This window comes from Mercenaria mercenaria, chromosome 17, assembly GCF_021730395.1.
Source record: "Mercenaria mercenaria strain notata chromosome 17, MADL_Memer_1, whole genome shotgun sequence".
Taxonomy (NCBI): Eukaryota; Metazoa; Mollusca; class Bivalvia; order Venerida; family Veneridae; genus Mercenaria; species Mercenaria mercenaria.
This window is the reverse complement of record NC_069377.1, coordinates 59,808,852-59,832,572: the sequence shown is the minus strand read 5'-3', so window position 1 is coordinate 59,832,572 and position 23,721 is coordinate 59,808,852. Positions and strand designations below refer to the sequence as shown.

Here is a 23,721-nt window from a genome sequence, read left to right as displayed (position 1 = left end):
GCTACAGTTTGCTCTGACAGTAAAATTTCTTTTGAAGTACTGGTAAATTTGTTCTCAACAGAGTTACAGCGCTTGAATATTTGTTGTTTTTACCGAGTGTTAGATTTAGAATAAAATAATTTAGAAGTTGATGAATGATGGCCCAGATCAGTTGTACTGTTTTCTGGCCTTAAAACTACAACTTCGTACCTTTCAAAACAAAGAAAATCTTCTATTTAAGTGTAAAGCTGCACAGTGTGGAATACGATGGGGCTTGAAACGTTTCATAATTAATATTTTTACAATAGATACCCATGTATAATGCAATTATTTTTTGACCCCCAAGGACCTCCCCATGAATGGAAGGTGTGTTTTATAGCTTCAAAGCCTGTTTTTCTTGCAATTCCCAGTACAGTAAAGGGAAACTTTTGTCAGCTTGAATTCAGAAACGTGTATACAAAAAAATTGAATTGAAATTCATTCGAAATCCATGACAATTATCTTCTTGCTGATTGCTAGCGTCGCAGAACGCTTTGTAAACTCTGATGGTTAACGATTTTATTTAAAGACTTGCTTGCTGAGGTAAATCTGATCAGCCAATGTTTACATTTCTATGCATTTTTAGCTCACCTGAGCCAAAGGCTCATGGTGAGCTTTTGTGACCGCTCAATGTCCGGCGTCCGTCGTCCATCCATCAACATTTCCTAAAAAAATCTTCTTCTTGAAAACCACTTGGCAGAATTACACCAAACTTCACAGGAATGATCCTTGGATGGCCCCCTTTCAAAATTGTTCAAAGAATTCCATGCAGAACTCTGGTTGCCATGGCAACCGAAAGGAAAAACTTTAAAAATCTTCTTGTTCAAAACCACAGGGCCTAGGGCTTTGATATCTGGTGTGTAGCATCATCTAGTGGTCCTCTACCAAAATTGTTCAAATTATCCCCCTAGGGTCAAATATGGCCCCGCCCCGGGGGTCACATGGTTTATATAGACTTATATAGGGAAAACTTTGAAAATCTTCTTGTACAAAACCACATGATCTAGGGCTTTGATATTTGGTATGTAGCATCATCTAGTGGTCCTCTACCAAGATTATTCAAATTATCCCCCTAGGGTCAAATATGGTCCCGCCCCAGGGGTCCCAAGTTTTACATAGACTTATATAGGAAAAAAAGTTTAAAAATCTTCTTGACTGAAACCACAACACTTAGACGTTTGATATTTGGCTTGTAGCATTGTCTTATGGTCCTCAACCAAACTTGTTCAAATTGTACCCCTTGGGTGAAAAGAGGCCCTGCCCAGGGGGTCCCAAGTTTTATATAGACTTACATAGGAAAAAGCTTTAAAAATCTTCTTGTCTGAAACCATACGACCTAGGCTTTTGATATTTGGTATGATGCATTGTCTAGTAGTCCTCTACCAAAATTGTTCAAATTATGCCCCTGGGGTTCAAAGAGGCCCCGCCCTGGGGTCACTTAGTTATTATGTGAGTTATATAGAAAAAAAACTTAAAAAATCATCTGATCCTATTTCCAAGACTGTTTAATTATAATTACCTGATGACCCCAAGTAATATGATGTCACTTGACTGTGACCTTGACCTACTGACCTACTTTCTTGTTTTTTAAGATACAGCCTTGAAATTTTGGTGACATACACAGTTTTGCACACATATCGTAAAACTGAATTTCATTGACCATGAATGTGACCTACTGACTTTCTTAATATTTTATCATCAGTTTTACATTTGAAACATGTAGCTCATATTACTCAGGTGAGCCATCCAGGGTCATCATGACCCTCTTGTTCAATTTATTTTCTTTCATCAATTCAGCCAAAAAAGTCTTTTCCCCCAAAATTTTAGGGTTAATTGAGTGGTTCTCAAACACGGGTGCATGTTATACATGGATGTTTACGATTTCTTGTCCAATAATGACAAGACCATCACTATTGGTGGAATTTCCACAATTTACCTTTAGCATGTTATAATGTTAAAAATGGACATTGTTTATATTTCTAGTCGAAAATTGATGAAGATAAATGTCAACCTTATACTGATTTTTTTACAGCTCAACAAGCTTTGGGGCACTTGCTAGGTAGCCTTGTACATTTACAGGACATCTTGCTGCATCAGAACGCAGAAACTAGAAATATTCTTGAGGGAAAACAGGCAAACACGAAAAAGTAAGATTATTCAAAATATTCATGAATATTAAACTGTATTATGTCCTAAAACACAAACTGTCCTAGTACACTAATTTTTAACATGGTGAATAAGGCTGACAGTCATAAAATGGCTAGATAAACCAGTATACAGTATTCTGAAGAAAATTGGTAGCATGTTTATAGACTAGATTAAGGTCACCAAGGTATTTTTAGCTCAACATTTCGAAGAAAAAGTAGAGCTATTGCACTCGCCCCGGCGTCAGTGTAGCCGTTGGTTAAAGTTTTTGATAAAAGTCAAATATCTCTGTTATCATCAAAGCTTTTGACTTAAAACTTAAAATATTTATTTACTATCAACGTCTACACCAGGAGAAACAATCCCCATAACTCTGATTTGAATTTTGACAGAGTTATGCCCCTTTTTAACTTAGAATTTTTGGGTTAAAGTTTCTGATAAAATCAAGTATCTCTGTTACTATCAAAGCTTTTGACTTGAAACTTTAAATAGTTATTTACTATCAAAGTTTACCTCAGGTGAAACAAGCCCAGTAGCTCTGATTTGAATTTTGACAGAGTTATGCCCCATTTTAACTTAGAATTTTTTTGTTAAAGTTTTTTCATATTTTTACTGGCAAAGCGCTAATTCAGAGTCAGGCACTGAGAAAAGTCGAGCGTGCTGTCTTACTGACAGCTCTTGTAAATTTTGTTCACAATATTAACAAACTCTTACTTTCAGGCACACAGTGCCAGAAGACGATGATGACGAAGAGATTCCAAGTGACACAGATGAAGAGATGGACAAACAAGATGATAAACCTATGTCTACAACAACGGTTAGAAAACGGAAACTCAAGTTTGACGAATACCCTGACGTCTTGAAGAAAAGACACTGCAGTTTTCAGGAGTACAGGTAATATTGACAATTTAAAGTAGGGGATTTATTCAGGGATTAAGAAAAGACTAAATTAAACATAGCAGTTTGAAAATTGGTAAAAATAGAATGAGTTCACTTTTTAGCTCACCTGAGCACAAAGTGCTCAGGGTGAGGTATTGTGATCGCTCACCGTCCAGCGTCCGTCCGTCCAGCGTCCGTCCGTCCGTCCACACTTTCCTTTAAACAACATCTCCTAAACCAGCAGGCCAATTTTGATGAAACTTCACAGGGTTGTTCCTTGGATGATCTTCTTTAAAAATTGTTCAAAGAATTGAATTCCATACAGAATTCTGGTTGGCAACCAAAAGGAAAAACTTTAAAAATCTTCTTCTCAAAAACCAGAAGCCCTAGAGCTTAGATATTTGGTGTGAAGCATTGCCTAGTGGACCTCTACCAATTTTGTTCAAATCATGATCCCAGGGTCAAAATTGACCCCGCCCCAGGGGTCACTTGATTTTACATAGGAAAATCTTAAAAAATATTCTCAAAAACCAGAAGCCCTAGGGCTTAGATATTTGACATGTAGCATTGCCTAGTGGACCTCTACTAAAATTGTTCAAATCATGACCCTGGGGTCAAAATTGACCTCGCCCCAGGGGTCACTTGATTTTACATAGGAAAATCTTCAAAAAATTTCTAAAAATAAACCAGAAGGCCTAGAGCTTAGATATTTGACATGTAGCATTGCCTAGTGGACCTCTACAAAATTTGTTCAAATCATGACCCCCGAGGTCAAATTGACCCCACCCCAGGGGATATAGTTTTGGCGTTGTCCGTCCGTCCGTCCGGAGCCATATCTAGGAAATGGTTGGGAATATTTATTTAAAACTTCATATACATGTTCACCACTATGAGTTCTTGCGGCCCGTCAAGTTTCAGTCAGATTGCCCAAGTAACACCAGAGTTATTGCCCTTAGAAGTTTCTAGTGTTAACTATATAGGGTACTATAAATATGGCAATTTCTGCATCATAACTGTTGATATTTTTCACCTAGAACTATGAAACTTAAACAGAATTTAGATCACCATAATGTGGTTGTGTACACACAATTTCGTTTGGATTTATTTGTAAATTTAGAGTTATTGCCCTTTAATTTTATAAAAATCCACATATTTGTACATAACAAACTTACCATTTGGTAGAATTTCATTAAATTTCTTTCATTCTTTTCCATGAACATTTATTGTAAACATGTGAAGTTGTGTACCCACACCTGGTCATCCACTTACCTTGATCACACACCCCCCCCTCCCCCCCCACCCAAAAAAAAATATAAAAAAATTCATTATTTTACATTTTTTCAGACAAACTTCATAAACATGTTCACCACTATGAGGTTATGGGGCCCATCAAGTTTCAGACAGATTGCCCAAGTAACACCAGCAGGGGTCCTGAAATATTTTCAGAGTCTACTTGTCCACGGACAAGTTGGGCCCACAAATCCACTTGTCCGTACCTAAGAAGAACTTGTCCGTACCTTTTAGTTTAAAAAGGAAAGGATCAGTATCATCATTACTAAATAAACAAATAATACAAACATACACTTCTGTTAAGTTCTATTTTAACTTATATAAAGTTTTTATGTTATGACTAGAACCATCCTTTTGAAAATATGTTATAACTAGCAAGCTAAGTGACTAGAACATCCACTTGAAAATATGTTATGACCAGCAAGTTTAGTGAGTAGAGAATAACTAAGAACACTTGAACACATGCCATTGACAAAAATAATCTCAGTACATGTATGTATGCCTAGAATTTCTACCCTGGTCCCATTACATTCAATGAATACTGCACTGGCCTTTCAGGGGTCCTGAAATAAGCTGTCCGAGTTGGTAAATGTCAAAACAATCGACTCGAAAAATTAAGCCACAAATTTTGGCTGCTAAACTTTTTTACATAGCGTCAACCTAGCTAATCGATTTCTGAAATCAAAAATGAAAGTAGATAACGGAATCCCCAGACTGGCACTCATTTTCAACTTCACGGTTTTAATTTTCCAATAATGATCATTAAATGTAGTAAACCAGTCCACTGTCTATAAATGGCTGCTATACATTTTTGTTTTGATAAATTTAAGGGTCATAAATGATCACAAACAGATTAGATATTGCCTTTAGGCATGCGGAAATAACAGATGACGCCGATTAGTTTCGTTTTCATAAAATGTTTACCATGGAAATTTTACTTGTCCCCGGACAAGCCAGCTTCTAAAAACTGCTTGTCCGGACCGAGGAATCCACGAATCGGACAACTCGGACAGCTTATTTCAGGACCCCTGACCAGAGTTATGGCCCTTAGAAGTTTCTAGTGTTAACTATAATATAGGGTTCTATAGATATGGCAATTTCTGCATCATAACTTTTAATATATTTGACCTTGAACTATGAAACTTTAACAGAATTTAGAGCACTATAATGTGGTTGTGCACACACAATTTTGTACGGATTTCGGAGTTATTGCCCTTTAATTGTCTAAAAATCCACATATTTGTACATAACAAACTTACCATTTGGCAGAATTTCATTAAATTTCTTTCATTCTTTTCTGTGAACATTTATTAGAAACATGTGAAGTTGCGCACCTACACCTGGTCATCCACTTGCCTTGGTCACACCCCCCCCCCCCCCCCACCCCCCCCCCCCCCCCCCCCCCCCCCCCCCCCCCCAAAAAAAAACAAATAATTTTTTTTTTCACTTCTTATTTTAGTTTTTTTTCAAACCTTCCATGATTATTTATCAACATGCAAGTTCCCCCACCTCACTCCTCCATACAGTCATGCCCACCACTAATCATGCATCCTCTGGCCCTCCCCCCCCCCCAACTTCACCCTTTTACCCTTTTTTTTTTTTTTTTTTTTTTTTTTTAATTTTCCATCAATATTTATAATCAACATGTGAAATTTTGTTTCCTCTCCCGTTCCCCCGCACCCCCACCGTAAAAAAGTAAATATATACATATATAATTTTATTTCCATTCCTTTTTTTTTTTTTTTTTTTTTAAATGTTCAAAACCTTCAACATGTTAAGTTGTGACTGCACAAACCTTGCCCTCAGCCATGTTCAAGATATCTTACCTGTGTTCTCTTAAGGTCTTAAGGACATCTGTTCTTTTAAATTCAAATGTACATGTTAATCAGCAACACCTGGTGCCAAACCACTCAAAGACAATATTTCGTTCCAGTTAAACTTCAAGCTCACATTTCAATTAACTGCCTTAATATTAAAAGCTAAGCTTATTACTATAAGCATATCCCATTTAAAATCAATTCTTTAGTCAGGGTCAAAGTATCATACATTTATTGTGTACTCTTTAATTAAACATTTGTTTTCTGTTAAATTGATTTTGACTAATGAAATTATTTGCTTCTTATTAACATCCTTAACTTTTTGACGGATATATTTTTTTGCCATTCCTCACCACAAACCCTTTCGGCGGGGGATACCAATTCATCGAATTTGCTTGTTTGTTTAGCTTTAGCAAAGAATTTTTTTCAAGAAAGCAATTAAACTCAGGTGAGCGATATAGGGCCATCATGGCCCTCTTGTTTATGTTTTAGAATGTTTTATGTCAAGAAAATGTAGGTGCTATACAAACAGACAGTTAAGTTGTTGTATTATACTTTATATACAAAATTTGAAGTTAGAATCTGATACATTCATAAATATACAATGAATGAGTTCTAGTACAGTCAGTACAGTGCTTGGTTAAATTTCTGATTAGAGGCTTTGAACAGAGTACAATGACAGAAATATTGCTATATATTAGAAACATTTCTGATGCCAGGAAAAAACGCAATTAGCAGGTATATAGTATCTTTGTAGTTTTTCTTGAGAAAACTGAAATCAACTAGAAAAGCCTAAATTTTTAAAGCTCTTGCTATCTGAAATCTACAAACTGGAATTTTTTTCCCCTAGTAATTTTAGAAAATTCCATATTATTTGGTAACAGACAGACACCATAAGGTACAGCAATGAATAGAGAATAAGTAATATTAGGTCTCTTGCTTTTATCATTTGCCAAATCATTAGGTAATAACTAAAGGGTAAGAAATGTCTAGCCATGTCTTGATTTTATCTGAGAGACATCTTCATGGATATCATAGTGCTTAAAGGATGGCTTACAATCATTTTGTTATACATTGCCATGGAAATGGAATGGCTGCCATTTTGATCAAATATTGAAACATTCATAGATTTCTTATTTTTAACCTAATTTTGAAAATTCTTCCTCAGCCATGAAAGATTTCCATTCCTTTTAATATAAATTCCTCAGTGCATCATTTGATGTTGAATGTATACTTTACAGAAATGCTACCATACAGAAATGGTATGACAAGACGAGGTTAGCAGCTGGGAAAGTGAAAGGAAAATCTTTCAGTGCATTTGATCAGTCTGCTGTTGTCCAAATCAACCAGGTAAATATTCTTGTCAAATATACTGGTAAATATTCCATTTTCAGAATTGAAATAAGAGTATAAAATTAAATTTCCAGTTTTGAAGTCTGTATGAAGTCTGTTAAGACATGGACAGAGGTATAAGATCCTTATAATCTTTTAGCATGTCTAGCTACTAGCAAGTTCTTCTACTTTTAGATTTTGGCTGATAAAGAAAGACTTATAAAGAGAACTCAGCTAAAGAGAACAGTGTACAGAGTTCTAGGTACAAAACCAACACCTGACCAGCCGAGATACTGCCTTCACTGCAGGTTAGAAACCTTATATTACTTCCCTCTCCAAAAACCATGCATGTATCTTCATCATAGGGCAGATAGCTTTTTATCATCTTAGATTTTTTGTTAAAAAAAGAAGTTATAATGGAGAAAAAAAATTTAATTGCTAATTTTTTAGCTCACCTGTCACAAGGTGAGCTTTTGTGATCGCGCAGCGTCCGTCGTCCGGTCGTCCCTGCGTGCGTCAGTCCTATACTTTTGCTTGTGACCACTCTAGAGGTCACATTTTTTATTGGATCTTTATGAAAGTTGGTCAGAATATTCACCTTGATGATATCTAGGTCAGGTTTGAAACTGGGTTATGTGCCGATAAAAACTAGGTCAGTAGGTCTAAAAATAGAAAAACCTTGTGACCTCACTAGAGCCGCTACTTTTCAATGGATCTTCATGAAAGTTGGTCAGAATGTTCACCTTGATGATATCTAGGTCAAGTTCGAAACTGGATCAACTGCGGTCAAAAACTAGGTCAGTAGGTCAAATAATAGAAAATCCTTGTGACCTCTCTAGAGGCCATATTTTTCATGGGATTTGTATGAAAGTTGGTCTGAATGTTCATCTTGATGATAACTAGGTCAAGTTTGAAACTGGATCACGTGTGGTCAAAAACTAGGTCAGTAGGTCTAAAAATAGAAAAACCTTGTGACCTCTCTAGAGGCCATACTTTTGAATGGATCTTCATAAAAATTGGTCAGAATGTTTACCTTGATGATATCTAGGTCAAGTTTGAAATTTGGTCATGTGCCATCAATAACTAGGTCAGTAGGTTAAATAATAGAAAAACATTGTGACCTCTCTAGAGGCCATATTTTTCATGGGATCTGTATGAAAGTTGGCCCGAATGTTCATCTTGATGATATCTAGGTCAAGTTTGAAACTGGGTCAACTGCGGTCAAAAACTAGGTCAGTAGGTCTAAAAGTAGAAAAACCTTGTGACCTCTCTAGAGGCCATACTTTTGAATGGATCTTCATGAAAATTGGTCAGAATGTTTACCTTGATGATATCTAGGTCAAGTTCAAAACTGGGTCACGTGCCTTCAGTAACTTGGTCAGTAGGTCAAATAATAAAAAAAACTTTATGACCTCTCTAGAGGCCATATTTTTCAAGGGATCTATATGAAAGTTGGTCTGAATGTTCATCTTGATGATATCTAAGTCAGATTTGAAACTGGGTCACGTGCGGTCCTAAACTAGGACATTAGGTCAGATAATAGAAAAACCTTGTGACCTCTCTAGAGGTCATATTTTTCATGGGATCTGCTTGAAAATTAGTCATAATGTTCATCTTGATGTCAAGTGTGAAACTGGGTCACATGCGGTCAAAAACTAGGCCAGTAGGTCAAATAATAGAAAAACCTTGTGACCACTCTAGAGGCCATATTTTTCATGGGATCTGTATGAAAGTTGGTCAGAATGTTTATCTTGATGATATCTAGGTCAAGTTTGAAACTGGGTCAACTGCGGTCAAATACTAGGTCACTAGGTCTAAACATACAAAAACCTTTTGACCTCTCTAGAGGCCACATTTTTCAATGAATCTTCATGAAAATTGGTGAGAATGTTCACCTTGATGATATCTAGGTCAAGTTCGAGACTGGGTCACGTGCGGTCAAAAACTAGGTCAGTAGGTCTAAAAATAGAAAAACCTTATGACCTCTCTGGAAGCCATATTTTTCAATGGATCTTCATGAAAATTGGTCAGAATTTTTATCTTGATGATATCTAGGTCAGTTTCAAAACTGGGTCACATGAGCTCAAAAACTAGGTCACTATGTTCAATAATAGAAAAAACAACGTCAGGTGAGCGATTCAGGACCATCATGGTCCTCTTGTCTTACTTTGCCTTTTCTAGCTTTCAGCATCTTTTTATCTTCCTTTTAAATTTCTAAATGACATTTAGATGTGGACACAGTTTGATTTTTTCTCTGAATTTATTTTAAGACCACTTCATTTATGCAGGGGCCTCTGTGGCCGAGTGGCCAAAATATTGATTTGTAATCATTAACCCCAAACCGCTGTGGGTTTGAGCCCTGTGACAAAACCATCTAGCAGACTTGCTGAAGGTCCATGGCTCTACATATTTATTTTACAATTATTAAAGCAAACAGTTACATTATGTATGGGTTCATTCTGGGTAGTGTCAGACATTGCCCTTCCGTGCATGAATTGATGTACATATGGGTGGTTTCATACACCATTTTAAACTGGAAAGTCACAATTTGACCTAAATAATGTCAGTGTGACTGAAAACCCTAACAGGATTGTCACAAACCATTCCACACAATAACAGGATTGTCACAAACCATTCCATACAATAATTCCAACAGTTTTTCATGAAACAGGGAGAAGAGCGTGTGTCAGACAGAGACAATAGCAAAGACAATGATGTGGAGATATTTGACGACGATGATTTCTACCATCAGTTGTTACGTGAGCTTATAGAGAAAAAAACTTCTGATGTCAGTGATCCTGTAGCTCTCAGCAGGTAAAGGACAACTTTGGCTCGGAAAAAACCTGTTATTGCTTGTTTTTCTGTGCATTATTGAAATATGACAGTTATATACATCTTCACTGGATCAGAACTACAAAATTGGTCAAAAATTTGTTTAAAAAAATATGGAGGAAAAAAACTTAAAGAGGATTTGTCGCTTGATGTGTATTTTAGTTCTTCAGATCAATATGAGCAATATTGCCCTTTATTACATACTCATTTTTACTCTCCATTAAGATACAGTGGAACTGGAAACATCAGTATTTTTCCATATTGATGCCAGAATTTCATATCACAAGTGTTGTTGCTTTATTTTTTACATACGTATCATCAATTTTATTCTGGCTATTGAACAAATTTATGATAACTGTATAATGTTAATATGTGTAGATACAGATGTAATCAAAAGAGTATTAGCTTTCTAATGAGAAATATGCACTCGTTCTAACGCAGAATAATATTGCACTCCTAAATTCGCGCAATATTTCTGCTGCAGATTTTGTGCATATTTTTTGCTACAATGCTAATAATCTATAAATATATTAGGTTTATCGAAATACATTGTTGCAGAAGAGGTGGAGATAATTATAGGACAAGCTTAAAAAACTTCAACATTTATGATATGGTTAGATTGAAATGATAGTTTTTCTCTAGGCAGTGGTTAGAGATACAAAAGCTAAGGTCAAAGAATAAGAAGAAGGTAGACAACCGAGCCAGTAAAGGAAGAAAAGTCAGGTAAGAGTTGTCTAACTTGACCTAATGTATTATTTTTAGCTTGACTATTCAAAGAATATGGGAGCTATCCTACTCGCCCCGGCATAGGCGTGAACGTTAGCGTGAGCGTCACACAAATGTAAAGTTTGCGTACCACCCCAAATATTTTCAAAGTCCATTGAGATATTGCTTTCATATTTTGCATACTTGTTTACCATCATGACCCCAGTCTGTAAAAAGGAGGAGGCAACTCTATCAAGCATTTTGACTGAATTATGGCCCCTTTTCGATTTAGAATATGCTTATTGTAATGTTAAAGGTTTACTTATAGCTTATATTATACTATCAAGCACAGAGAATAGTCGAGCGCGCTGTCCACTGACAGCTCTTGTTAATCATATGTTGTCAAAAACGTGTCTGCCATGTCTCCTTTAAGGTTGGAAATATATTTTGACCTGTAATTTTATGACAAGTTGTCTTGATAACGCATAAATGAATACCATTAGTTTGTTAAAACTTACTTGATTTCTTCAAAATTCAGAAGTTTAGTTTCCAACCTGTGTCTCACATGTGACATTAATTATGAAACCATGTTTGACAGAAGTTAATTTGCCTAATACAGACATTTTTTATATGCCCATCTCTGAACACCTTCGGCGGGTGGTCAGCGTCCAAAAGCATGTCTGCTCTGTAAGTCGAACAGTTTTCATCCGACTTTCACCAAACTTGCTGACAATGTTTGTGGGCATAATATCTCGACCAGGTTCAATAAATCACCCAAATCGCCCCAGGCACTCTTGGATTATGGCCCTTGAATTACTCGAAAAACTGCGACTTTAGCCTTGTCCGCTCTCTAAGTCAAACAGTTTTCATCCGATCTTTACCAAACTTGCTGACAATGTTTTTGGGCATAATATCTCGGCCAAGTTCGATAACCACCCAAATCACCCCAGGCACTCTTGGATTATGGCCCTTGAATTACTCGAAAAACTGCAAATTTAGCCTTGTCCATTCAAACAATTTTGATCCGATTGTCCGTTTCATCCCACATGGAACCTCACAAATACCTTGATTCCTTCTTACTCTTTTTTGGGGTTAACAAGGCATACAACATCAACATTATTACCTTTATGATACATAACTGAATATTTAGACGGGCGTATTTTGTGACAGTCTGGCACTCTTGTTTCAAAGATGAGTTTGAATCCATTGATACTTATGATGAAACTGATTTATCATGGGACTGGTAGTCTAAAGGATTTTTAGCTCCACTATTCGGAGAATTGCGGTGCTATTCTACTCGCTCCGGCATCGGCGTGTCACTTTTAAGGTTAAAGTTTTTCGGCAACCTTTGTTTTTCTGTCATATCTTTGTTACTATTGCTTATATCTTACTGTAACTTCACTTAAACATTGTCCAGCATACAAACAAAGTATGTGCAGGGGCTGGGCCCATTATACCCAAGGTCAAGGTCACCAAGTTGTTATACTTGGAATTATTTTCATGTTTAATTTTTTCGAAAGTTTCGCTTATAGACATATCTTTGATACTTTAAAAGATAATGACTTGAAATTAAAAGTATTTCTTTATAATCATCATCTGCATGTGTGGTGACAATCCCCATAACACTAACTGTATTTTTTCTCAGAATTATGCCCCTTTCATACTTGAATTTTTTGACAAACTTCGTTTTCTGGACATAACTTTGGTACTATATAATATAATGACATGAAACTTAGAATGTATCTTTATCATCATCATCTGCATGTGTGATAACAACTCCCATAACTCTGATTTGTATTTTTGACCAAATTATGCCCCTTTCATACTTAAATTTTTTGACAAACTCTGTTTTCTCGACATAACTTTGGTACTATATAAGATTGACTTGAAACTCAAAATATATCTTTAACATTGTCATCAGTACCCCTTCCATACTTGACCTTTAACCCCTCTGTGTAGTAGGGTCTTTTTATATCTCGGTTTATCTTCCTTTTAAAGTATAGGTCTCTTATTGAGACATAAATTCATTTTACTGTCAAATCGCCGAATAGTGGAGCGTGCTGTCTTACGGACAGCTCTTGTTGATCTTCTTTGTCTGCATCAGTCTGCATATGTTCCAAATATTTCTTAACATTTTTCTTTTTACTCCATTCTCCTAGAATACCTGCAGTGTGTTTGGAGTTATGAATGGATAATACGGCCTGTGATTGTTGATTAAAGCATTGAAAATCACAATTAAAATATAACTGTGTGGTTGTAGGTATGATGTACACAAGAAGCTGGTTAATTTTATGGCTCCAGTGGATAACTGTAAATGGTCTCATGAAGCCAGGTATGCTTTTTTTTTAGCTCACCTTTCACAAAGTGACAAGGTGAGCTTTTGTGATTGCGCGGTGTCCGTCGTCCGTCCGTGCGTGCGTGCGCCGTCCATAAACTTTTGCTGTGTGACCACTCTAGGGTCACATTTTTCATGGGATCTTTATGAAAGTTGGTCAGAATGTTCATCTGATGATATCTAGGTCAAGTTCGAAACTGGGTCACGTGCCTTCAAAAAAACTAGGTCAGTAGGTCTAAAAATAGAAAAACCTTGTGACCTCTCTAGAGGCCATATATTTCACAAGATCTTCATGAAACTTGGTCAGAATGTTCACCTTGATGATATCTAGGTCAAGTTCGAAACTGGGTCACGTGCCGTCAAAAACTAGGTCAGTAGGTCTAAAAATAGAAAAACCTTGTGACCTCTCTAGAGGCCATATATTTCACAAGATCTTCATTAAAATTGGTCATAATATTCACCTTGACAATATCTAGGTCAAGTTCGAAACTGGGTCACGTACCATCAAAAACTAGGTCAGTAGGTCAAATAATAGAAAAACCTTGTGACCTCTCTAGAGGCCATATTTTTCATGGGATCTGTATGAAAGTTGGTCTGAATGTTCATCTTGATGATATCTAGGTCAAGTTCGAAACTGGGTCATGTGCAGTCAAAAACTAGGTCAGTAGGTCTAAAAATTGAAAAACCTTGTGACCTCTCTAGAGTCCATATATTTCATGAGATCTTCATGAAAATTGGTCAGAATGTTCACCTTGATGATATCTAGGTCAAGTTCGAAAGTGAGTCACGTGCAGTCAAAAACTAGGTCAGTAGGTCAAATAATAGAAAAACCTTGTGACCTCTCTAGAGGCCATATTTTTCATGGGATCTGTATCAAAATTGGTCTGAATGTTCATCTTGATGATATCTAGGTCAAATTTGAAAGTGGGTCACGTGCCATCAAAAACTAGGTCAGTAGGTCAGATAATAGAAAAACCTTGTGACCTCTCTAAAGGCCATATTTTTCATGGGATCTGTATGAAAATTGGTCTGAATATTCATCTTGATGATATCTAGGTCAAGTTCGAAACAGGGTCATGTGCGGTCAAAAACTAGGTCAGTAGGTCTAAAAATAGAAAAACCTTGTGACCTCTCTAGAGGCCATACTTGTGAATGGATCTCCATAAAAATTGGTCAGAATGTTCACCTTGATGATATCTTGGTCAAGTTTGAAACTGGGTCACGTGCCATAAAAAACTAGGTCATTAGGTCTAAAAATAGAAAAACCTTGTGACCTCTCTAGAGGCCATACTTGTGAATGGATCTCCATAAAAATTGGTCAGAATGTTCACCTTGATGATATCTAGGTCAAGTTTGAAACTGGGTCACGTGCCATAAAAAACTAGGTCAGTAGGTCAAATGATAAAAAAAACCTTGTGACCTCTCTAGAGGCCATACTTTTCATGGGATCAGTATGAAAGTTGGTCTGAATGTTCATCTTGATGATATCTAGGTCAAGTTTGAAACTGGGTCAACTGCGGTCAAAAACAAGGTCAGTAGGTCTAAAATTGTTAAAATCTTTTGACCTCTCTAGAGACCATATTTTTCAATGGATCCTCATGAAAATTGGTCAGAATTTTTATCTTGATAATATCTAGGTCAAGTTCAAAACTGGGTCACATGATCTCAAAAACTAGGTCACTATGTCAAATAATAGAAAAAACGACGTCATACTCAAAACTGGGTCATGTGGAAAGAGGTGAGCGATTCAGGACCATCATGGTCCTCTTGTTTTTTAAAATATCTCCTTAATTGTATGCACAATTGTTGAAGTATTTAACCAGAAGAGATTATAATTCTAGATTGAATGTTTTCATATTAACAATGTTATGAATTTATTCATGCAAAATGAATCACAGTATTACCTTCAAATCCATGAATTGCAAGTGGTTCATGGTTAATATTTCCGATTGTATTCTGTTGTTAATTTCACCAGAACACAGAAAAAAAAAAATTCTTATATTTACGTTATATTTCCTTTCCATTTGTTAAAAAGGCATTTATAAAGTGTTTATATTTCTAAGTATTTAACATTACAATCTGCTTCCTGGCCATCTTGTTCACTAGACAGAAGCAACTGCCAAGTTATCTAAGAAACATTTTTCCTGACTGGGCGGGCGTCGTCAAAACAACATCACTTTATCACTAAGCAGGGTTATTGTAACTTTGGTGCCTTTCCTTTTAGTTTATACTAACCTGTTTTAGTGTGATTTTTATGAAAGCTTCAAGCTTATTTGAACAACTCTCAGGCCTGCTTCCTGGAAAAACTTATGTCATAGTGACATATGTGGTGTTATCATTACTTCAGTTCAGTGACCGACACCTTAACCACTAGAGCACAAATCCCTTTTATTAGCTCACCTGAGCACAAAGTGCTTGGGTGAGCTATTGTGATCGCTCACCGTCCGTCCGTCCACAGTTGAACATCTCCTCCTAAACTACCTGACCAATTTTGATGAATTTTCACAGGGCTGTTCCTTGGGTAGTCTTCTTTAAAAAATTGTTCAAAGAATGGAATTCCATACAGAAATCTGGTTGCCATGGCAACCAAAAGGAAAAACTTTAAAAATCTTCTTGTTCGAAACCACAGGACCTAGGGCTTTGATATTTAGTATGTTGCATTATCTAGTGGTCCTGTACCAAGGTTGTTCAAATTATCCCCTTAGGGTCAAAAATGGCCTACCCTGGGGGTCACATGGTTTATATAGACTTATATAGCGAAAACTTTGAAAATCTTGTCCAAAACCACAGGTCCTAGGGCTTTGATATTTGGTATGTAGCATTATCAAATGGTCCTCTACCAAGATTGTTCAAATTTCCCCCCTAGGGTCAAATATGCCCCCGCCCTGGGGGTCACTTGGTTTATATAGACTTACATAGGGAAAACTTTGAAAATCTTTTTGTCCAAAACCACAGGGCCTAGGCCCTTTGATATATGGTATGTAGCATCATGTAGTGGTCCTCTACCAAGATTGTTCAAATTATTCCCCAAGGGTCAAATTTGGCCCCGCCCTGTGGGTCACATGGTTTGTATAGACTTATACAGTCTAACTTGTACTAACGGTCACCTCCGATCAGCGGTCACCTCTGTTTAGCGGCCATTTTATGATGCCCCGACGGATTTTCCTCTATTTTATTACTTTATTCAGCGTCCACCGAAATTGCCTCCGAACCGCCGTATTTGACCCCTTTCAGCGGCCATTTTTCTTCCGAAACCAATTATTTTCAGGCAGTAATCGCCGAAGATACCCGATTTTTGAGAAGCACGTGATTGCTAAGTTTCGCGTGACTTCACCACAAGAACGACAAAATGACATGAGCTTCTCAATTAAAACTGATAACCAAAGGTGTAATCCCCTTTTGTTATGATAAAATGGCCAGTAATTATCGGCAATTAGCATTTCACCTCGTGTCAATTTTGTTGTTCACAGTTTGACCTCGGTTAAAGATAATACTCGATAACTAATTACTTGTAGCATATTTGATTTTTTCATACTTCTGTCATCAAAATACTATTAAATTCATGCGAAATTTATTGTGTTTGAAAAAAAATATAAACCACTCTATCTTTTACGGAACGTAATGGCAATCTTAGATTTAGCGTAGACAATAAGCGCAGAGAGTAGCTTCCCTTACCAAAATGGCGAAAATTGTAAACAAACTTGTTTTGAAGTTGGAAAATTGTCTGTAACAATTTTTGTAGTAAAAAAACCACACTGGAGTTTTAGATTGCTAAGAAGATTATTCGTATTGCGAAGGCAAATGCACGTCATTGTATCCTGGTAAAATAATAATGGAAAACCCAAAAAGAAATGGGCCTAAAGGCTAAACTGGTCAGAAGTCTGAAAAATACATATACTGGCTGCACCTCCAATCAGCGGTCACCTGGCTTAAGCGGCCAAAATGTCTGCTGCCCTTGGCAGGCTGCTTAAGACATGTTAGACTGTATAGGGAAAAACTTTGAAAAACCACATGGCCTAGGGCTTTGATATTTGGTATGTAGCATCATCTAGTGGTCTTCTACCAAGATTGTTCAAATTATCCCCCTAGGGTCAAATATGGCCCCGCCCTGGGGTCATGGTTTATATAGACTTATATAGGGGAAAACTTTGAAAATCTTCTTCTCCAAAACCACAGGGCCTAGGGTTTTGATATTTGGTATGTACCATCATCTAGAGAGCCTCTACAAAGATTGTTCAAATTATCCCCCTAGGGTCAAATATGGCCCTGCTCTGGGGGTCACATGGTTTATATATATACTTATATAGCAAAACTTTAAAAATCATCTTGTAGAAAACCATATGGCCTAGGGCTTTGATATTTGGTATGTAGCATCATATAGTAGTCCTTTACCAAGATTGTTCAAATTATCCCCTGGGGTTAAAAATGGCCCTGCTCTGGGGTGGCACATGGTTTAAGTACTCAGTTGAGCGATATAGGGCCATCACGGCCCTCTTGTAAGATACACTTTTTATTTTGGGAGTGAGGTGGAAGCTGTCCTTTTGCTTTTCAAATGTGTTTGTAAGTTTCTGTATCATTTCTGTTACAGAATCATTCATACTAAAAATTACTTTCTTTTTTTCAGGGATGACCTGTTCAAATCGTTGTTTGGGAAGAGATTTTCAACAAACCAAGTCTAATACAGATTGATGTGTTGTGTAAAAATCAGAGAATTTATTAAAGTATATAAGACGGACCAATTTTAGTTTTGTAACCAGTGTTACTTTAACTAAAACGGGGGATATTCAGAATTCTATATATAGGAGGGGCGGGTTCATAATAGCTGGTTTCTTTCTCAAGTATGATCACTACCTACAATCAAGTATGATCACTAACTACAGTATGGAAGTTTCTCTCAGCTATCCTTGAAGGATGTACCATTATGGAAAAGACTGTCTATGTGTAGAAATATATTCAGTTTTTATTTTTATGACAACATATACAACTGCATAAGGAGGTAGATGGTGAACTGAACCCTTTCTATAATGTATACCCGAGTTTTGATGCACTAAGAGCGACAATGAAAGTTACAGTGTTGGGTTGATGTTAGACATTGTTTGACCTTGATATTTTGGGTAGATGCTAAGGCCTTGACATGTAACACACTGTCTCACAGAGGTATTTCTGTTGATTAACAACCCGGTTTAAGTAACATACCAGGTAAAATATGAGTGACCTTTGACTTCAGTGTGACCTTGATCTTTGAGAAAAGGGCAGGATTCCAACCTGTGACAAGCCATCTCATTCATGCATGTATTAATTATGTCTCCCACCACACAGTGGTGTGGGAGACATATTGATTTACTCCCGTGTGTGTGTGTGTCTGTCTGTCTGCCGCAAATCTTGTCCGCACTCTAAGTCTAACAGTTCACCAAACTTGAACAAAATGTGTTTGACAGTAAGTCCTCGGCCAAGTTCGGTAACTAACCAAATTGGCCCAGGCACTTAACAATTATGGCCCTTGAATTACCGAAAATACTGATGCCAGTGATACAGGTCTTGGTGCATGGTTGACTCAGATACATAATGGAAAAGAAATGCCAATCTAGATGATTAGGCAGTTGTGGAAGACATGCGCTTTTCTCGAAAGCAGCTCTAGTATTACTCGTCGAAGTTTGTCTGGACAAGGTCCGAATGATCTTTGACCACAAAGTGTGACATTGACTTTGGAGATAACAGAATGGATCTCTTCTTCTTCCTTGTACAGGACAGGACTCCAATAACTGGAATGTACTTTGTCCACGGTTTGGTTGGGGCAAGACAGTCACATCTCTAAAGGCTGTACAGTTAAAAGTTGACTATATACAGTTAAAACTATGGTACACACATGAGCTGTCTACACCGAGTACAGAGGCGGAGCTGCTACAGAGGCATGGAGAGCAGCCTTGAAGGCCTCGATGTCTGTGATGTCTGTGACCGTGGTTGGCAAGCAGTTCCAGTCCAGTATCGTCCTGGGAAAGAAGGACTGCTTATACACAGTGACGTTCGTGTATGGGAGAAATAGCCTCCTGGAACTCCTGGTTCTGCTGTCGCTGCCTCTGACAACTTGTGCTGCCTCTGGAATGTCCACTAAGTTGTGGGAGATCTTAAAGAGCATGTTCAATTGTAAGATTCTTCGGCGCTCTTGAAGAGGTTCCCAGCCGAGTCCCATTAACCATTGCTGTGTCGCATCCTGGAGTCCTGTCAGTGTAGTTGTTACACGCCTATCTGGCAGCACGACGCTGGACTTTGTCATGACGGTTGACATCTTCAGCTTTGTAAGGGTCCCAGGAAGCTGCAGCATATTCCATTGTAGGTTGCACCATTGATTTGTAGGTCGTGTCGCAGACCGCTTTGCTGCAATCTCTCAGGTTGCGGCGGAGAAATCCAAGTGTTCGTGATGCCTTGGCTGCTGTTTCTTGAGTGTGCTTCTCCCACTGAAGGTCGTTGCTGAGGGTTACCCCAAGGTACTTGGCCCTGTCGTTAACTTGGAGATGCTGACTATGGAGATAGTAGCTGGTCTCCCGACAGTGACGTTTGTTTGTTGTAATCCTCAGCACGGTACATTTATCTGGATGGAAGCTCATCTGCCACTTGGATTCCCAGGCCTCCAGAGCTGTGAGGTCTTCTTGGAGCTTGGTGGCATCTTGTGTGCTAGGCAGTATTTCCAAGCAAACTTTTCTGCCAAAAATTGCTCTGACAGTCAAAAATATAGCCAGGACAATATCTGAATGATCTTTTTTTTTTTCAAACTGTGCATGAGACCATTTCTTGAAGGCAAACATTGCTGATAAACAGAAAAACTCCATGAAGTCAAAGCTATTGGCCAGAAAAGATCTGAATGGACTTTGACCCCAAAGTGTGACCTCAAACTTTGGAGAAAGGGACTTTGATTTTGTCTGCCACACTGCATTGCATATAGGCAAACATTTATTTTAAAAATGCTCCATGTATATCAAAGACCTAGACCACCTCTAACATAACCATAAACTCAAGACAAACATATAAAGATTGCTCCATGCATGTCAGTGCTTTTACTAGGACAAGCTACAACCTAAATTAAGTATGACATTGACCTTTGAGACAGGGACTCTAGACTGTGCCTCATTCTGGCAAACAGTTCTGTCCAAAAATATGTTGCTTCATGTATGGCAATGTTAGCCTGGGCCACACCCTAACCTGACATTTGATACCAAAGTGTGACTGACGTATATAGTTAAGGGCCTGGGATTTGCATGACACTCCTTCCCATTGAGGCAAACATGTCTTCTTAATATCAAAAAGATTGCTCCATGCATGTCAAATATTCTGGACAAACTTGGACAAGACAGACCCGAGGACTGGCCACAGGAGATTGACATTTTATCGATAAAGTATCGCGAGGTAAGAATTTTTAGGCCAAAACAACCTAGTGCCTTTTAATAGTTTAAATGTACCATTTCAGGATAATATTTCACTAAACTGGTCAAAATAACAACTGGATAAGTCCTAAAGTCATGATGTCTTACAGATGGATAAAGGAACAAGGCAGTCTGAAAGACAGCTAAATCCCCCGCCACTGCTATGGATAGTGAAAGGGTATGTAAAGACAACTTCCAATATAAAAAAGTTTTGCTTTGAAAAAGCACATATACAACATTAGGCATATCTTTCCATTTCATTTAAGGATTGAATTTTTTTTGTGTGCATATATACTTGTATAAACCACATTGAGATTTCTGTCAAATCCATGAAAACAAAAGAAATATATATATATATATATATAATCAGTTAATATCATGTTGATGTTGACCTTTCTAGTATTATGGCAAATCCATGATGATTTACCAATGGTCCAAATGTTGTTTAAATCCATACAAGAGGCCCAAATAGACCTAAGTTACTCACCTGAAGAAAACCTTAACCATCTGACTTTGCTTCTAACTAGGTTTAGTGAAAATCCTTAAAGCTGTTCATTAAAGCAAAAGGTGTTTTCTTTATTTTGTTGTTGTGCATCAGAAACGCATATCAGAAACAAGAGCTGTCACTAATGGTGACAAATGCCCCCGCAGCGCCTTGACCTTTGACCTGGTGGCTCCAAAGTCAATAGGTGTCATGTACTCAATAAGTACTATTAGCGTTTGAAGGTCCTGGGTGCAGTGGTTCGCGAGTAAAGTGCCTTCTTGCAAAAAGTTAACGTTGGCCCCTGTGACTTTGACCTGGTGACCCCAATGTCAGTAGGGGTCGTGTACTCAATGAGTACTATCAGCATGTGAAGTTTGAAGGTCCTGGGTGCAGTGGCACGCGAGTAAAGTGCCTTCATGCAAAAAGTTAATGTTGGCCCCAGTGACCTTGACCTTTGACCTGGTGACCCCAAAGTCAGTAGGGGTCGTGTACTCAATGAGTACTATCAGCATGTGAAGTTTGAAGGTCCAGGGTGCAGTGTTTCACGAGTAAAGTGCCTTCATGCAAAAAGTTAACGTTGGCCCCTGTGACTTTGACCTGGTGACCCCAAAGTCTGTAGGGGTCGTGTACTCAATGAGTACTATCAGCATGTGAAGTTTGAAGGTCCTGGGTGCATTGGTTCGCGAGTGAAGTGCCTTCATGCAAAAAGTTAACGTTGTGACTAACGAACAAACGGATGGACAGTTGAAAACTAATATGCCTCCCTTTGGGGGCATAAAAAGAATTTCTGAAGTATTTCTATTTTAACTCTAGTGGCCCCTAAATGGGCGAAAGTGCCCTCATTTGAACAAATTTAGCATAAGACCTTATAATGTTACAGACCCAGTTTGATGAAGATCCATCAAGCAATTCATGAGAAGAAGTACTTTAAAAGTATTTTTATTTTAAGCTCTAGTGACCCCTAAAATGGGCCAAGTGCCACCAATTGAACAGACATGGTATTTAAAAGGACCTTATAATGATTCTCCAGACAAGGTTTGCTGAAGACCCAACAAGCAATTCGTGCGAAGAAGTTATTTAAAGGTATTTCTACTTTTTTGTTTATATACATGTATATAATTATATTTAACCCTAGCAGCCACATGTCTCCAACTGAATAAATTTGTTAAAAGACCTTATAATGATGCTACAATTCAAGTTTGATGAAGATCCATGAAGCGTTTCATGAGAAGAAGTCATTTAAAGGCATTCTAATATTAACTCCAGTGGCCTCTAAATGGGTGCCAAGCGCCCCCAAAGTGAACAAATTTTGACAAGGATCTAATGATGCAACAGACCAAATTTGATGAAGATCCACAAAGCGGTTCGTGAGAAGTAGTCATTAAAAAGTATTCTATAAATAAATGTTCTTTTCTTTTTATTTAAATACAGTACAACCTCTCAAGAGTGACCCTCTCTTAAGCAAAAAACTCTAAAACAACCATCAAAACTTTCATAAGCTGAAATATTCTACCAAATTTACCTCTCCAGAACAACAACCTCTACATAACAGTCAATATTTGTATCTCCCAAAGAGTGTTGCTCTACAGAGGTTGCACTGTACATTAAACAAGAGGGCCGTGAAGGCCCTGTATCGCTCACCTGACCTTCTGACCTAAAGATCATCAAGATTAACATTCTGACTAAGTTTCATTAAGATATGCTCATAAATGTGGCCTCTAAAGTGTTAATAGCTTTTCATTTGATTTGACCTGACATGACCCAGATTCGAACTTGACCTAAAGATCACCAAGATTAACATTCTAAGTTTCATGAAGATACAGTCATAAATGTGGCCTGTACAGTGTTAACAAGCTTTTCCTTTGATTTGACCTAGTGACCTAGTTTCTGATCCCACCTGACCTAGATTTGAACTGGACCTATAGATCATCAAGATTAACATTCTGACCAACTTTCATTAAGATGTGGTCATAAATGTGGTCTCTACAGTGTAAACTAGCTTTTCCTTTGATTTGACCTGGTGACCTAGTTTTTGACCCCAGATGACTCAATATCAAACTCGTCCAAGACTTTATTAAGGGTAACATTCTGACCAAGTTTCATTAAGATTGGGCCCAAATTGTGACCTCTAAAGTGTTAACAAGCTTTTCATATGATTTGACCTGGTGACTTGGTTTTTGACCCCAGATGACCCAATATCAAACTTGTCCAAGATTTTATTGAGGGTAACATTCTGACCAAGTTTCATTAAGATTGGGCCAAAATTGTGACCTCTAGAGTGTTAACAAGCTTTTCCTTTGATTTGACCTGGTGACCTAGTTTTTGACCATAGATGACCCAATATCGAACTCATCCAAGATTTTATTGAGGGTAACATTCTGACCAAGTTTCATTAAGATTGGGCCAGAATTGTGACCTCTAGAGTGTTAACTGTCAAATTGTTGACGACTGACGGACACAGGGCGA

At 37.6% G+C, this 23,721-nt stretch overlaps 1 protein-coding gene across 1 annotated transcript in view; it reads left to right on the top strand.

Moving 5' to 3' along the window:
• The window catches only part of LOC123535679 (protein AATF-like), a 34,823-nt gene extending 16,735 nt beyond the window's left edge, over positions 1 to 18,088 (top strand). Inside the window, 9 exon segments of the mRNA XM_053528342.1 lie at positions 2,051 to 2,165; positions 2,884 to 3,057; positions 7,391 to 7,499; positions 7,677 to 7,789; positions 10,153 to 10,186; positions 10,189 to 10,295; positions 10,956 to 11,036; positions 13,279 to 13,350; positions 17,978 to 18,088. Of these exon segments, the coding sequence (XP_053384317.1) occupies positions 2,051 to 2,165; positions 2,884 to 3,057; positions 7,391 to 7,499; positions 7,677 to 7,789; positions 10,153 to 10,186; positions 10,189 to 10,295; positions 10,956 to 11,036; positions 13,279 to 13,350; positions 17,978 to 18,032 (860 nt within the window). The 3' untranslated portion in view covers positions 18,033 to 18,088.
• The last annotated feature ends 5,633 nt before the right edge of the window (positions 18,089 to 23,721 follow it).